General features: G+C 39.7%; 2 protein-coding genes across 3 annotated transcripts in view; one reads left to right on the top strand and one right to left on the bottom strand.

Moving 5' to 3' along the window:
• mtss1 (MTSS I-BAR domain containing 1) overlaps positions 1-4,153 on the bottom strand; it is a 56,658-nt gene extending 52,505 nt beyond the window's left edge. For both annotated transcript variants that reach the window (XM_018663269.2, XM_018663268.2), the window contains exon 1: positions 3,279-4,153. In XM_018663269.2, coding sequence (XP_018518785.1) covers positions 3,279-3,350 — 72 coding nt within the window. In that variant the 5' untranslated portion in view covers positions 3,351-4,153. The remainder of the gene's footprint in view (positions 1-3,278) is intronic.
• A 5,407-nt stretch (positions 4,154-9,560) lies between these two features.
• On the top strand, positions 9,561-15,382 carry LOC108874741 (E3 ubiquitin-protein ligase TRIM39-like). Its single transcript, XM_051074598.1, has 3 exons — positions 9,561-10,885; positions 13,240-13,505; positions 13,984-15,382. Exons 1-3 carry the CDS (start codon positions 9,805-9,807, stop codon positions 14,659-14,661), a joined length of 2,025 nt encoding a protein of 674 aa, XP_050930555.1. The 5' UTR covers positions 9,561-9,804; the 3' UTR covers positions 14,662-15,382.
• Positions 15,383-15,877: the final 495 nt, after the last annotated feature.

Consider the following 15,877-nt stretch of genomic DNA (forward strand, 5'->3'; position numbering starts at 1 on the left):
AAGCTTAATTCAAAGCTTGCGCTGATTGGAACTGGCAGTCAGGATTGGGCCAAATTAATTCACCCTCTTGGTTTTTACGATGGAGATGGATTGATAGATTGGTCTCTAGGATGCAACAGACACTGCAGGGTAAAAACAGGCAGAGTCTCTAGGCTCTGGGAGTGCGTCCACACTAAAGCACCACTCACTGTCATAAAACTGCACACAAAAACCAATCTAGCCTTTCCAGCCTCATTGTGTTTATACTCACACTCTTGCAAACTTTAACATTATACGAAGAGGTCAGCACTGAATTAAATTCCATGTTAGGATCTTAGTGGTGGTGACATTGGACATTAGCTTTTCACTTGTATTTAGGCTTCAAAAAGTCATAAAAGTGATGTTCACTTGTGCAGATTATCTTATCTTTAAGTATCACAAACTTTTGTTGATCACAGAGCTTGTTTTCTGCAATAATCTAAAACCCAATGAAAAAATCCCACTGGCTTTTAGTTGAGGGGACTAACTGTCAGGTTGGCCTACAAAAATTCGTCATCCCTACACCACTCTAATGCATTGAACTGAACCATGGTTAGCGATCACACTAGATGGAATACTGTGCTCGAGCCCACCTCTTCAAGCAGACCTGGACACAGTCTGGAGCAATCACACCAGTCATTAAATTCAATACCCTTTTCACAGTTTCACAACTGCGTTCAGTAAAGACCTCGCACTGCTGTTGTCAGCCTTGATTAGCAGCGTGTTTAGTTCACTGCATAGCCATGCATCTAAACACATTGTCATGGCAGAGGAGTGACCGAGTGTTCAGTGCCAACTGCCAGGGTCCTAATAATCGGTTTTGTGCTTCAACACAATTTAGTGTGCTTAGGTTGGATATCTTAAGGAAAGTCATGCCACAAAGATACTAAAACATTTCTGCTTTCCACTAAATGGCTGTTTGGTTAATTCACAAAATGACCTATAATCTACAGCCTCATGTGCCTTCATGTCTCTTCACAGGCGTGTTATGATGCCCTGAGGAGAGATTTATCTGAGCAGCAACTCTCTACTTAATTAGACATGACTCCTGTGCATGTGTGTGTGTGGCAGATGGCGGGAGTGCCCCCGTTGATTCGGTGCCATGTTGGTAAAATACCAGGATATGATGCCTCAAGCTCTCAATCAATGACACTGTACTTCTCACTGTTCTCACTGCAGGTTGTCTGCAAGTTCCATCATGTCACATCCAAAATGAAATGAGAACTGCCTCATCTTCTGCACATTCTTCATCTAAACCTGTGACCTCTCAGGTAAACGTGCAATCACTCACAATGGCAAGGTGACCTTCCTTGTCAGAGCGGCCGGCCTGCTGGAACCGAGATAAAACTCAAAGGGTTTCCTCTGTATAGAAATGTGGTATTTATTGTGCAACAACAACCTAAAAAAGCAGAAGTGTACACAGCAGGGCTACTATGGAATCTATGATTCATCTGAAGATCCACACTTACACAATATTCCTGCATTTTTTCAGACTGAATCATCATCTGTGGTTTGATAAGACAAGATTGTTTCCACACAACAAATATTATTTATGCAACAGCCACTCTGACAAACACATTTCTCCTTAAACTGAACATACATGTACAATGAATATATAATTAATTATTAAATCGATCTTGTATTGTGTTGCTTTATTGTTCTTAAAGATTTGTCTTAACTAACCTCAACCCCCTCAACTCTGTCATGGATTCGTCTCATTTCGCCCACAAACAGCTAGCTCATATGGGAAATGGTGTTGGTTGAAGACTAAAAAACATCAATATCGAATAAATAACCGTATTTATAATTTACCATCCAATTTTACCATCCTTTTCTAAACACATGCTACATGACACCTGCTACATGGCATATAGCAGAAAAAGGCTCTGTTTCAAGGCTGGGTTTGTAGTTGTTAGCGCAGTTACAATTGTGACTGGTACTTTGACAGAGGGTTTCTTATTTCTGGAACAGAACTCAGAAGTTCTGGTTTCATTCAGCACTGTACTGAAGAGCTGTAATCAACATATGAAGGGACATCTCAGCCAAAAAATCAAAATAACACCAAGAGAAAATATGGCACTAAATTCTTAACAATAAAAAAATGTAGTGTATGCATGTGTCTGCAGTCCAGCCAATCTGTTTGTGAACTGGACTCCAGCACCACCAGAGCGGTTCAGCCAGCTATTTCGGACAAAAAGATGCGTTCAGGGCTGCCCTGAAAATAGAGGCTGATAACGACGAACATCTGAGAGCAGTGAAACAGAGACAGACAGGCAGCAAAGGGCAGCCTGCTTAACAAACATCAAAGAGCACACAGCTGGCAAAATCCACCCCCATCCAGCCCTCTCTTACCCTCTCAGATGGCCCACTTCCAGTTTTAACCTCCGCTCATTCATTACCCAATCAACATCACCAGCACTGAACAGTCACTGTATATCCAGTTATTAATAACCTATAACTCTAGGCTTTCAAGTCTGCAAACTCATTCAGCTTCTGTTTCTTTAGTATTATTTTCTGCCTGTCAGTGCTTTATAACTCAACCAGTCTAAGAGGTATGAGGCTCTGACAGAGATTAGGGCTGCAACTGATGATTATTTCACGAGTAACAGATCAATTAAGATCACAATAATGTATTTAATTTGCTTGCTTTTATCACCCAACAGTCCAAAATCCAAAAATACTCCGATTATAATGAGATGTGACAAAGAAAAACATCAAATCAAAACATATGAGGAAGGCAATTAACCCATTAACAAATTAATAATTAAATGAATTACTCAACTGATAGCTGCAGCTGTAGAGGAAACGTAAGCATGAACATTGTGTTTGAGGAAGTGCAAAATGCAAATGTGAAGCAATACAGGAAAATCTTCTCCAAGAATGAATGGGAGCAGCCAACTCAGGCCTCCACTTGTAACACAAACCTGCTCATTTTCATCAATTCTACTTCACTGTGTGTGATTTAAATACTGCGGGGTGCTGCCTTGATATCACTCAGTGTGTAGAGTATGTGATTTTTTGCAGGAGAGAGATAAAAAAAACAAAAAAACAATCGCATTATGAAATGGAAAGTGGAGAAGACGTGAAAGGAGAAATAATACAAAAAATAAGAAAAATAGGAAGAAATGTGTAAAATATTTGGAATGAAAAATGCAGGGCAGAGAAATCCTCTTACACATATAAAATGCAAAAGCAGTAAGAGACAATGAAGAAAAATGCTCTCGTACGGATATAAAAATTATTTTGTTTTTATTTTTTACCTTCATGTCGTTCATGATGAGCTGAAATAGCCCTCCCAAGGCGCTGCATTCCTTCTCTATACCCGCATCCATTTTTCCACAGGCTCGGAAAAATCCTCCTCAACTTCCCAACACGAAAACTTTTTACCTCCCCTCCAAAAAAAAAAAAAAAAAAAAATCCAGGCAAGTTTTGAAATACTCCCAACAGAAGAATCAATAGAGGCTTTTGATTTAATATGGAGGTGATGGTGGTGGTGGGGGGAGTTACAACACCCCGAGGGCAAAGTCCACCTTTAAAAAAAAAACTAGAACCAAAACCAGCACAGGAGAAAAACGAGGAAAACACACAGGAGTAAAATCCAGGTCGGAGTCGGACTCGCACTAACGTTAGGCTTTAGTCAGCCGATGCTACCCGCCGGCCAACTTGATAAACGTCCGAAAAAACACCACATCATGACTGAATCATGGAGCAGACTGTCTGGAAAATGTCTGACAGGTTTTTTTAACTTTAGCCCCGGCTGCTGTTTGTCCCGGGTGAAGGGAAAACACAGCTAACCACGGGTGAGCTAACTTGGCTAGCTCGGTTAGCGTCAACTCCGCTAGCAACCTGTGACTGTGACTGAGAGAGTGTGTAAACGAAAACACACACACATACACACACACACACACACACACACACACACACACACAGCCCCGTGATCAATCAGTCCGCCGAAATAAATCGATCCCCCGATCTTATCTGCTGTCCGGCTCCGGGGTTTTAAAAATCGCTGTTTCCAGAGGTGTAACCGAACGGTTTCACGTTGCTTTTTTCCAGCGAGTTTTTGCCGAAGACAGCCGGACGTTTTTCCTCCGGTTACTCCAATGGGAGTCCTGACCTGAAGTGAATGAGTGTCTCACCAAGCACTGCGTGAAGTCAGCCATACTGACGCAACACACATCCGGCCGAGAGTTTCAAAATTAAAGCCTCCAATACATCCAGTAAACTGAAAAGATAATATTAAGCTGACATCTTGACATTTAATGGGGCAAATCTAAAACAGAATGACACTGGAGGCCAATGCACACAAATAATATACTGAAGTATAGATAGAAAGATAAATGTAATGCACAGAGACAATGAAAACTGCTGGCAGACCTTTTATTTCAAATAAAATCCAGGTTGTGTGAAAAAAAAAAACATTATTCTGAATGTGTGGATCATAGAGGTCTTGAGTACATATCTGTTTAAGGACTTTGCTGTACATCTGTGGTATACATTTACTGACACCTACAGATCAGGTACTGTGATGTCCTTTGAGACTCAAAGTCAAAGTGAAACTGTACATCTCATCTCTCTCTCTCTCTCTCTCTCTCTCTCTCTCTCTCACACACACACACACACACACACACACAGACACACACAAACATGTAGTCATTTCCCAAACATTTTACAAAGACAAGACCTATAGGAACTCTGAAGACCATGTCCAAAACTTCAGTCTTTTTAAATAATGACTTGTCAGTCTACATTCACTGACACCTACAGGTCAAGTAACTGGATGCTCTGACTGAACAAAATCATTTAGAAAAATAACCTTGAAGTGTGCTTTTACTTATTATACAGGAAATTACATTCAACAACAGTATTAACCAAACTAAGTTTAAGTCTCTGAATTGATATTTAAAGCATATTTGCCACCAAATGCATCATATTTGATCCATTAGTCTAGTTTGATCAGCATCTTGCTGATCTAAAAATAAACTCTTGTGATATGCTTGGGTTAAAAAGGGGTTTGTTTTGTGTATCTCATACAGTTTATGTGCAAATTTAACATATCTCTCTATTCACTGTAATAATAATAATAATAGTAATACATAAAGTTTTATTTAAATGTTGCGTTTCAAATACCAATAGGAGCTCATTTGTACTGATGTCAAACTGTAAAAAACAGTTTGAATGATTGTCCTCTTTAAGGCTTTTATTTTATTGTTTAGCTTAGTTTCCTGTTGACGCTGAGTTCGGCTCGCTTTACACTGCCATGTGTCCGTGGATGATGGGGGTATGTTGTGTGTTGAAAATGCGGCGGGCCGGCGGGGCGGAGCTACAGAGAGCAAAATAAGATACCAACTTTACTGAGACTTACAAGTGAGAGGCGACAAAGTTGAGTAAAATGTTAAGCTAATGTTGGTGCAGCATCTGGATAGCAACTGGATACACAAGGGGAAAACTATTACATATAACAATAATACAATTCAAGATATTAAATATATTTATGTAATGATGAACAAAAAGAACGAAAAGAGTTTAGTTATTTTAGAACAGTGGCAAAAACATTTACTACAAGGCCATAAGTCAACAATATAATTTTTTAAAAAGCTGAATAATTTGTCTGTAACTTTGCAGCCTGTCTTTGCTGCAGTTAGCTTGAACTTTGTGCAGTGTGTCTTTCTCCAGATTTTGATCTAAGCTACCTCATCAGTAGGCAGGTACGCAGGCTGTCATCACACAGTGGCCTCTCTGGGAGCTCGTGTGGCTGATGTTTCATAAGCACCTGCTCAGGGCCCCTGTGACCAACAGAGCGCCTCCAAGAGTGTTTGAACTGTCCCACAAGAGAGCCTGAAATGTTAGCACCAAATCACAACATACATTATCTCAAGGCACTTTACAGAGTAAGGTCGAGATGTTACTTAAATCAATTCCTACTGTGCATTGATAATGACTTAAAAATATCCTTGTGTCAGCTAAAAACTAAATTTTAACACGGGAGGTGTATTAAACCTTTAAAAATAAAGTGTTAATTGCATTAATTATTATGTTTTTGTGCTTATATGTGTGAACTTTCCATTGGGTTGCTCCTCTTGTATTCTGTCTTTAATAAGCCTGTAAAAAGCAACATAACAAGTGGAGTGGAAGCGACAGGAAACCGCTGTTACATGACCCACTGATGATTATATGTCGTTGTAACTGAATTCCACTTTTATCGAACACCCGGGCTGTCCATATTGTGTAGCAACCAGCAGATAATAACCACAAAGCTTTCCCACTTTGTGTGTGTGTGTGTGTGTGTGTGAGTGAGTGTGTGTCACAGTGTACTTTACTGATTCACCAGGCAACAAGCTGAGTCACAGGAACAGCAGCCTTTCCTTATACCCAGGTCTGGTTACCATGGCAACCAGCATGCCACAGGGCTTTGTGTGTGTGTTTGTGTGTAATTGCACGCATGTGTGTGTTTTGCTGAATCACAGGGACCACCACCACCAAACACCATGGTTTCCATGGAGACCAGATCACCAGCATCTGTGCAGAATAACAGAACAATAATAGAACAGTGAATCTTAATTGTTGTCCTATTTTTTAAAAATGGGATCTGGTTCAGTCTGTGATTTGATTACATATTACAACAGTGACATAATTGTGTATTTTTTTCAACACACATGCAAGAAACATGGCCAGATTAACTTCCCATCAACCCCTGCTATACACATCAGTGTATAGCAATTGATTGATAATTTAAGTGTTCTTAAAGCAAAAATACAAAAAATGTGGCGTTATCAGCTTCTTGTGTGTGAAAATGTTCTAGATTTCTTAAATTTCTCTGATATTATCTTCTTGTTTTTGACTGTTGGTCAAATAAAAATATATAACAGAGTGTTAATTTGAGTGTCAGGGAATAATTCTGGGCCTTTTTCTTTATTTTCTGCCATTTTTTACACCAAAAACTAAAACATTTGTGGCTGCACTGATGAATAAAGTAACAGTAGGTTGAAGCCTTACAGTACTCATGTGATGGAATAGAACCACCTTTCCCTGCAGGTTTTTTTCTGAGTGTGAGAAAAACAAGCTTACTGGGACCAGTTTCACAAACAAAGAGTTAGTTCAGACTTAATTTAAATCCTCAAGAAATATAAACTGTCTTTTATGAGTTGAAGCCTAAAAAGTTTGACACCCAACCCCAAGGCCAACTGATACCTGGGTGCTGAATTTACATTTAGACAACAGTGACACCTGCTGGGCAGAGGCAGCAACTGACACAATAAGAGGAACAGCGGCTTGGGATTTGTGTCGTCTCTATCCTTTTAATAGGTTATTTTAAGGTTTCATTTGAGTGTTTATATTCTTAGAATGACAAACAATATCTTAACTCCACTAAAATGAAATAATTTTCCCATTTAAAAGTCTCCTAGAGAGCACACATTTTCTGCAATTACGGGAGGTCACAGCAAGTATTGATTTAATTTAGTTTTTTTTTTCTGTTTACTGGACTTTGTTTATTTATTAAGGATATTTGTGGCACTATTTTTGGTTCAAATGTTGCACACCATCAAAGCAAAAAAAAAAAAAAAAAAAAAAAAAAGAAAGAAAGAAAGAAAGAAAAAGCCTGTAGAGTATCATAGCTGACATGTTTCATCCACAGGTCTTCATCAGAAATGTAACAACACTCAATAAGCATTACTTTTTAAAAATGTATAGATGAGTAAGAAATAGGTTTTCTACTCTGATGTTAAAGAATCCAAACCCAATACTGGATAAGGTTTTGTGTCACTTCCTGGATTCTGCCACAAGAGGACGTCTAGCACATACCAGTGGTTATTTTCCTCATTACACATCTCATTACACATATGTTACTTTCTGATTATAGATAATAAATTCCCTCATCCTTCAACTGGAAATATTTTTGTTAAAGGCAGAATCTTATGTGACATAATTTTTGATGTTTATTTACTTAAATGTCCGTGAAATTTACTTTATGTTGGCAAAACAAAACATAATCTAAAAACTCAAATTTGTGAACATAAATGTTCCATTAGGAATCTCGATGAGGTCTTCTGTGGCCAGACATTTCAGTGGTTCTAATCATACATTTAATGACATTTGCTTAATGTGCAGGAGGGAAATTACTGCTTCAGCGAATGATATTTAACAGTGTTTTTATATTAGTTACCTGGGCACTTTAATGTCATCTGGCTTGTAATATAATGATTTTATTTAGGATATGAGCCATCCTAATGGTTACATTTATTATGAAAAGCTAAACTTAGGATCCAAATGGCAGAACACATATATGAGGGGACAAGGTAGCAGCTACAGGACAGTTTTACATTTACATTTAATCATTTAGCGACTTATAAGTGAGAGAGGACATTAAAGCTTCATGCAGTAGGAGTGCACTGAAGCTTTGTGCTAAATCTGTATGCCAAAGTGCAAGGAGATAAATTAAAGGGGAGCACCACAAGTTTTACTGTAGCTGACGGTGAGTATCTTGCAGCAGCAGCACTGGTCTGGCAAAACTCTGGTGGTCCTGGGGGGCTCCCAGCTGAAGGAGTCTGACAGGCAAGGTGTAGCATCAAGCATGGGATGCATGGGATGGCCATGTGTACCACACTGAGAGACAGAACAATCTGGCTGGAGGGATGAGCCAGGGCTTTTGTGCCGAGGTCAACTAGAGCGTTGATTGGGTGATGACTTGCAGCTTCTCAGGTGAAGCATCCATGCCCAGCCAGACCAACACACCTACACACACAGACTGGAGGAGAGACAAACCGGGGACAAGGGAAAGAAGCATGAAGGGAAAACACAAGGAAATAAGGGAGACAACTTAACTCTAGAAACATTATTGCACTTGATTATGTTATTCATCTGTGCTTGGTTGTGCTGCCATTTTGCATGCTGAGGAAAGGTGGCCACCAGAAAAGTCTGTGCAATGAATGAATAAACAATTTAAGTATAGTGCTGTCCTACTTTTGATATTTGAGAATTATTGTAGGTTCATGAGTCAACAAGAGTCAGAAAAACCTTTACTGAACTTTGTGCGTGGGGGAAGGGAAGTGATCAATGATTAACTTTCATGCTTTCTGTCAAGTGTATTTTCACCTTCATTCAGAGAGAAAATGACTTCTCAATCAGAGGAGGATCTCTCCTATCCTGTGTCCCATGATATTTTTATATATTATAATAAAAAAGAAACCAGCTTGTTGTTCAGCTTCACAACAGACCAGCCTGTCTGCAGAATACATGAATACTGACTAACAGACTAAAACATCAGAGAAAATTGACCAACATGACAAAACAACAGTAAATACAGGACCAAAACTATGTACAAACACTCTTTTTTAATTATTATTTCTGGCAAACAGTTTTCAGGTCCAGGTTAAGTGTATGTTTGCTCCTTGAAATTATACCACAAAAAAAGAAGAAAAAAAAAGGAAGAAACATAGATACTCCCCAGGAGTATTGTCTTGTTTGAGCATGTGGAAGAAATCAGGTGATAATGCTCCACCCATTCGCTGACCAACTTTACACAAACCAGGAAGTTATTTTTCCACTGAGAGAAGAAACAACCACATTCAGGGTAAACCTGTTAACTTCCACTGTGCAAAGAGAGAGAATATTGGACCTGGCTAATGTAACTGAACAATGGGAATACTGGAACTTTGACATTGTGCAGCTCCAAATACTGAATAAGTGTTCAAGAACAACTACAAGGGCAAGTAATTTTGACCAAACTGACTGTCTTCCAGTTCGAGTGTCCTGTCAATTGTGTTTCCACCTTTGCTCTGAGAGAAAATGGAAAATCTCTCCTGTCCGATCTGCCATGAAATTTTTGAGGATCCTGTTGTCCTGTCATGTAGCCACAGCTTCTGTAGCAGTTGTATTAAAAGCTGGTGGTGGTGGAAGAAAAGGTGTGAATGTCCAGTTTGTAAGAGTGTACCTAGAACGAGACACCCAACTCGTAACTTGGCATTAAAGAACCTGTGTGAGGCTGTACGGGAGAGACGTCAGAGAGTTTCATCAGGATCTGAGCCTCTCTGCAGTCTGCACTTTGAGAGATTCAAACTCTTCTGTATGGATGATGAGCAGCCAGTGTGCGTGGTCTGTCGAGATTCAAAAGCACACTACAACCACAGATGCAGACCCACTGATGAAATTGCAGTGGAACGCAAACGGGAGATCCATCATTTTCTGGTGCCCATAAAAAAGAAACTGAAGCTGTTTGAACAAGTTAAAGGAAACTGTGATCAAACAGCAGAACACATTAAGGTCCAGGTCCGACACACAGAGAGGCAGATTAAGGAGCAGTTTAAGAAACTTCACCAGATTATACAAGAGGAAGAGGAGGCCAGGATCACTGCTCTGAGGGAGGAAGAGAAGCATAAAAGTATGCAGATGAGAAGAAAGATTGAGGCTCTGAGCAGAGAGATAGCAGCTCTCTCAGACACAATCAGAGCGACAGAGGAGGAGCTGAGAGCTGAAGATGTCTCATTCCTGCAGGACTACAAGGCTGCAGTAGAAAGAGTCAAGAGCCCCCTCCCATGTGATCCACAGCTGGTCTCAGGAGCTCTTTTAGACGTGGCCAAACACCTGGGCAACCTGACCAATCCTGTCTGTAACAAGATGAAGGAGATGGTCTCCTACACTCCTGTGATTCTGGATCCAAACACAGCTCATCCACATCTCATCCTGTCTGAAGATCTGACCAGTGTGAGATATGGAAAGAGACAGAAGCTTCCTGACAATCCAGAGAGGATCGACTACTACCGCTGTGTCCTGGGGTCTGAAGGCTTTAATTCAGGGATTCACAGCTGGGATGTTGAGGTTGGAGACAATGACTATTGGTTATTGGGTGTGGCAACAGAGTCCTTCCCATAGAAATAGAGACATAAAGTCTGGGCTATGGCTACTAAAATTCCAGTATGATAAATACTCAATATCATGCCCACCAAACAAAGTCCTCTTTCTCCAGTTGAAAGAAAAGTTTCAGAGGATCAGAGTTCATCTGGACTGGAACAGAGGAAAACTGTCATTCACTGATCTGGATACTAACAAACAAATAGTCACCTTCAAGTGCACTTTCACAGAGAGACTGTTTCCATACTTCAGCAATGGAAAAAGGGTCCCACTAAAGATATTACCGGTGACTGTCTCAACTCAAAAACTATCAAAGATAATAATTGCCTTCATTGTGTTAATGATGATGTCAATGGTTATGATTGTGATGATATTGTAAAACACACAGCAGCCCATCCATTTCTTCCAGAGAAATGCTCTCTGTTTTGCTGTAATGACGTAGAACTAGGTCTTGTACAGTAAACTCTTCTGATCATACAAAAAGTGCCCAAATGCAGAACATTTTTAGATGTGAAATTGGTTACTTGTACAGAGATTAAAGTCTAAACCAGTGCTGCAAGTTTTAGCATCTTTTCTCACAGTTTTCATTTTTATAGCACATCTACTGTAGCTCTCTCATTAAACCTGTTTTTGACCCTTATTACTACATGTTTACTATGTAAGATATTATGGTTACTTTGTTGAATTTACCTTCTTTAAAGTAGATTATGTCTATGACACTGTTGCTTCATTAACAAAATGTATCAATCAAAAAGTGACACCACTGGAAACCGTGTAAAGTAAGTAAAAGTGTTTTCATTTAATCAATGAAGTAAGGGGTAGATGGGCGTCCCATTTTGGGCTTAGACTATATATAATGACAGTGGTTTATGTGGTGAAACTGTCTGCTGTTGCTCTCACTCTAAGTCTCTCAGGATGTTTGTCGTGAACACATGTGTAATGTACTAAAATCCAATAAAGTTCTCTTGCAATGTTTTTTTAAGGAGTTAGTATCTTAAGAAATAAGGTATTTCCCCTCTATACTGTCCTCTGTATTTGGCTGCTACTCTTTGACAGAACTAATGCCACACTTCTGGTGCCAAAAAACAAACAAAAACATAAAACTCTTTGGATCTACTCTCACATATTTTATTCAAAACAATGAATTAAGATTTACTCTATCAATCTGTTGTTGAGTATTTTGACCATTTCTTTTATTTGCCAGTTTCACAGCTTATCTGTAAATAACAGAAACAGCCTCAAATGCTGACATCTGTTCAAATATTACTGTATCTGTCTACTCAGTGCTTTACAGCTTTAATTTTAAAGCTTTTTATGGCTTCATAGCTTAGGTTATATACAGTGCATATTTAGTTATTTCAGATTATAAGTGCATCTTGTAATGTTTTATTTACTAGTTACACCCCAGTATATATAGAAATTATGTCCATATTGGATAATTCTGCACCTTCAAATTTTTGTATTGTAAGGAAGTTTTCCTGGTTCTCTCCAATAACTACTTTATTGGAGTATCTGAATTCTGAGTGTGTAAATCTATTGACTTTACATTGCATTCAAAAACTTTTTCTGCTACCTATCCCACAATGCAATACAAAATGATGAAGTTTAATAGAGTAGAAGTGTCAGAAATCTCAATTTAATGCTCACTATTGAGTAAACTATTGTTGTCTATTACTTAGGCAGCAGTGAGTAAATGAACGAGGGAATGATACTAGTTTTGACTAGTTTGCCATGGGTAAATTAAGACTTTATTCAAACCAAAAACCAAGCAAAAACGAAAACTAAGCAAAACTACTCATCCTGTTTACAAGAGCAGAAAATGTCTGGACTTTATGACTACAAACACTTTAGAAAACAGGACAATTTGAACACAGATTCTCTCTTTGCCTGTGATAAGTAAACACGGTGTGAGTGTGATAACACACTCCTCCTCCTTCCACCTTCAGTTTCCAAAACTGTAGCACTCTAAACATTTAAAAAGATCTGAATAACAAATATATGAGCTTACACCTCTGCACACTGTCTTTCAATCTGCAATGTCAAAGTGGCAATGATAGATGAAAACTTTGGAATGAAACTCACCCCAGATGCTATACAAAGGAGGTCTTTAAAGGCTCCACCCATCAGCTGAGGTACTGTAGTCAAACAGGAAAGATTAGTTGTTTTCTTTTTTTCACAAGGAAGGAAGAAACAGACGATAAGATTCACCTTCAGACCAAACTCATAACTTCCACAGGGAGAGAGAGAACTGTTTCAGAGGGGAAAACAGGAATATTACAACTTTAACCTGAAAGTAAGTTTTACTGAGAAAGATGCAACTCAAAGTGGAAGTAACTCTCTAATGTTTGTGCTTGATGCTTGGTGTGTTTTCAGCTTCACTCAGAGAGAAAATGTCTTCCCAGGCAGAGGAGGATCTCTCCTGTCCTGTCTGCCACGACATCTTTAAAGATCCTGTTGTTCTGTCATGCAGCCACAGCTTCTGTAGAGACTGTCTGAAGAACTGGTGGAGTGAGAAACCAACACAGGACTGTCCAGTTTGTAATAGAAGATCGTCAAAGAGTGATCCACCTGTCAGTTTGGTGATCAAGAACCTGTGTGAGACCTTCTTGACTGGAGAGAGATCAGAGAGCTTCAGCAGGGTCTGAGTCCTCTCTGCAGTCTGCACTCTGAGAAACTGAAGCTCTTCTGTCTGGACCATCAGCAGCCAGTGTGTCTCATCTGCAGAGATTCAAAAACACACAACAACCACAGATTCAGACCCATTCATGAATTTGCACAGGATCACAGAGAGGAGCTTCAGAAATCCCTGAAGACTTTACAAGAGAAACTGAAGCTGTTTGAACAAGTTAAAGGAAACTGTGATCAAACAGCAGAACACATTAAGGTCCAGGTCCGACACACAGAGAGGCAGATTAAGGAGCAGTTTAAGAAGCTTCACCAGTTTCTACAAGAGGAAGAGGAGGCCAGGATCAGCTGCTCTGAGGGAGGAAGAGGAGCTGAAGAGTCAGATGATGAAGGAGAAGATTGAGGCTCTGAGCAGAGAGATAGCAGCTCTTTCACACACAATCAGAGCCACAGAGGAGGAGCTGAGAGCTGAAGACAGTCTCATTCCTGCAGAACTACAAGGCTGCAGTGGAAAGAGTCCAGCAGTGCCCTCTGCTGGTTGATCCAGAGCCAGTCTCAGGAGCTGCTGATAGACATGTGGCCAAACACCTGGGCAACCTGACCTTCAACATCTGGAACAAGATGAAGGAGGTGGTCTCCTACACTCCTGTGATTCTGGACCCAAACTCTGCTCATTCAAGACTCATCCTGTCTGAGGATCTGACCAGTGTGAGATGCGGGGAGAGACAGAACCTTCCTGACAATCCAGAGAGGTTTGACTACCATTGCCTCGTCCTGGGCTCTGAGGGTTTTACATCAGAGACCCACAGCTGGGATGTTGAGGTTGGAGAAAATGCACACTGGGTCCTGGGTGTGGCAGCAGAGTCTATCAAGAGGAAAGGAAAGATATGGTCTGGATTCTCCGGATGGAGAATAGCGTTTTATAAAGACTGCTATGCGGTACGCTCACTACCTGATCCAGACATTTTTATTTCACTGAAGAAGAAGCCCCAGAGGATCAGGGTTAATCTGGACTGGAAAAGAGGAAAACTGTCATTCACTGATCTGGATACTAATACACACATACACACCTTCACACACACTTTCACCGAGAGACTGTTTCCATACTTCAGCAATGGGACTGATCTCCCTCTGAAAATATTACCTACAACAGAGAAACAGCTTAGTTAAGATGATGATGAAGAATATAATGATTATGATAATGTATGTACACATAAACACATAAACTGTTCAGTGTTAAATAAATTAGTATTTTCTATCAATCAAAACAAAGAGTTATGTTCATGTTTACTTATTCATACTGAAGCAACAACCAGTGAGTTAAACTTGTAGCTGTTTGTATGTAACACGAAACAATTTGATGCCAAAATTACACAAATAGAGGCCGAACTCTCACGCACCATCCCTGCACCAATTCCCACAGCTGGATATTACCTCTAGTGACAGTTTGGAAAAGGAAATCAAAGGGTGATTTTTAATTATTGAACTTATTATTACTATCAAACACTTCTCTCATAAGCTTGGATCCCTATCACAAGCCTACTGAGCTGTGCACACATCATTTCTTGTGCGTTATCACCAACATCGTTACATTTTCAAGCTCAGAGGAATGCAAACATAAACTATATTACACACTTAATTTATTCATCAACCTTTTCTTTTAGTTTTTGCTGAATGATGCTGTTTTGGCAAAAATTAGTAAAGTTATTTGACAGTTACCTCTCATCTGAAAACGTTCAGATCGGGCAGTCGGTCTCTAGTCGTGAAGAAAAGTTCAAAAAACGTGAAATAAAAGTCCCAAACCCACAATAGTAGAAGACATGCTTCAGGCTTTGGTATCATCAAGGTAATGTGAAAGTGCTGTCCCAGTCCCATTAATAGCATTTCAGCCCTCACAGCCTCTGACACTCAGTCACTTACCAGGTGATGTCAATTTAATCTGTGAGGGTTCAGGGTTTAGGTCTTTGGGGGGACTTGGTTGGACCATAATGCTTGCTCCTTCTTCAGTTTACAAAACTGTAGCACTCTTAACATTTAATGTCACTTTGGTCTTTTGGGTTCAGTTTCTTATTATTGTCTGTCAAAGCTCTGAATAACAAATATATCAACTTACACCTCTGCACGCTGTCTTTAAATCTGTGATGCCAAAGTAGCAATGATGGATAAAAACTTTGGAATGAAACTCACCCCAGGTGCTATGCAAAGGCGGTCTTTAAAGGCTCCACCCATCAGCTGAGGTACTGTAGTCAAATATGGAAGATTTGTTTTTCCTCAGGAAAGAAAAAACAGACACCTTCACACACCTTCACACACACACTTTCACTGAGAGACTGTTTCCATACTTCAACAATGGAACTGATCTCTCACTGAAAATATTACCTACATC

This window comes from Lates calcarifer, linkage group LG12 (assembly GCF_001640805.2).
Source record: "Lates calcarifer isolate ASB-BC8 linkage group LG12, TLL_Latcal_v3, whole genome shotgun sequence".
Taxonomy (NCBI): Eukaryota; Metazoa; Chordata; class Actinopteri; family Centropomidae; genus Lates; species Lates calcarifer.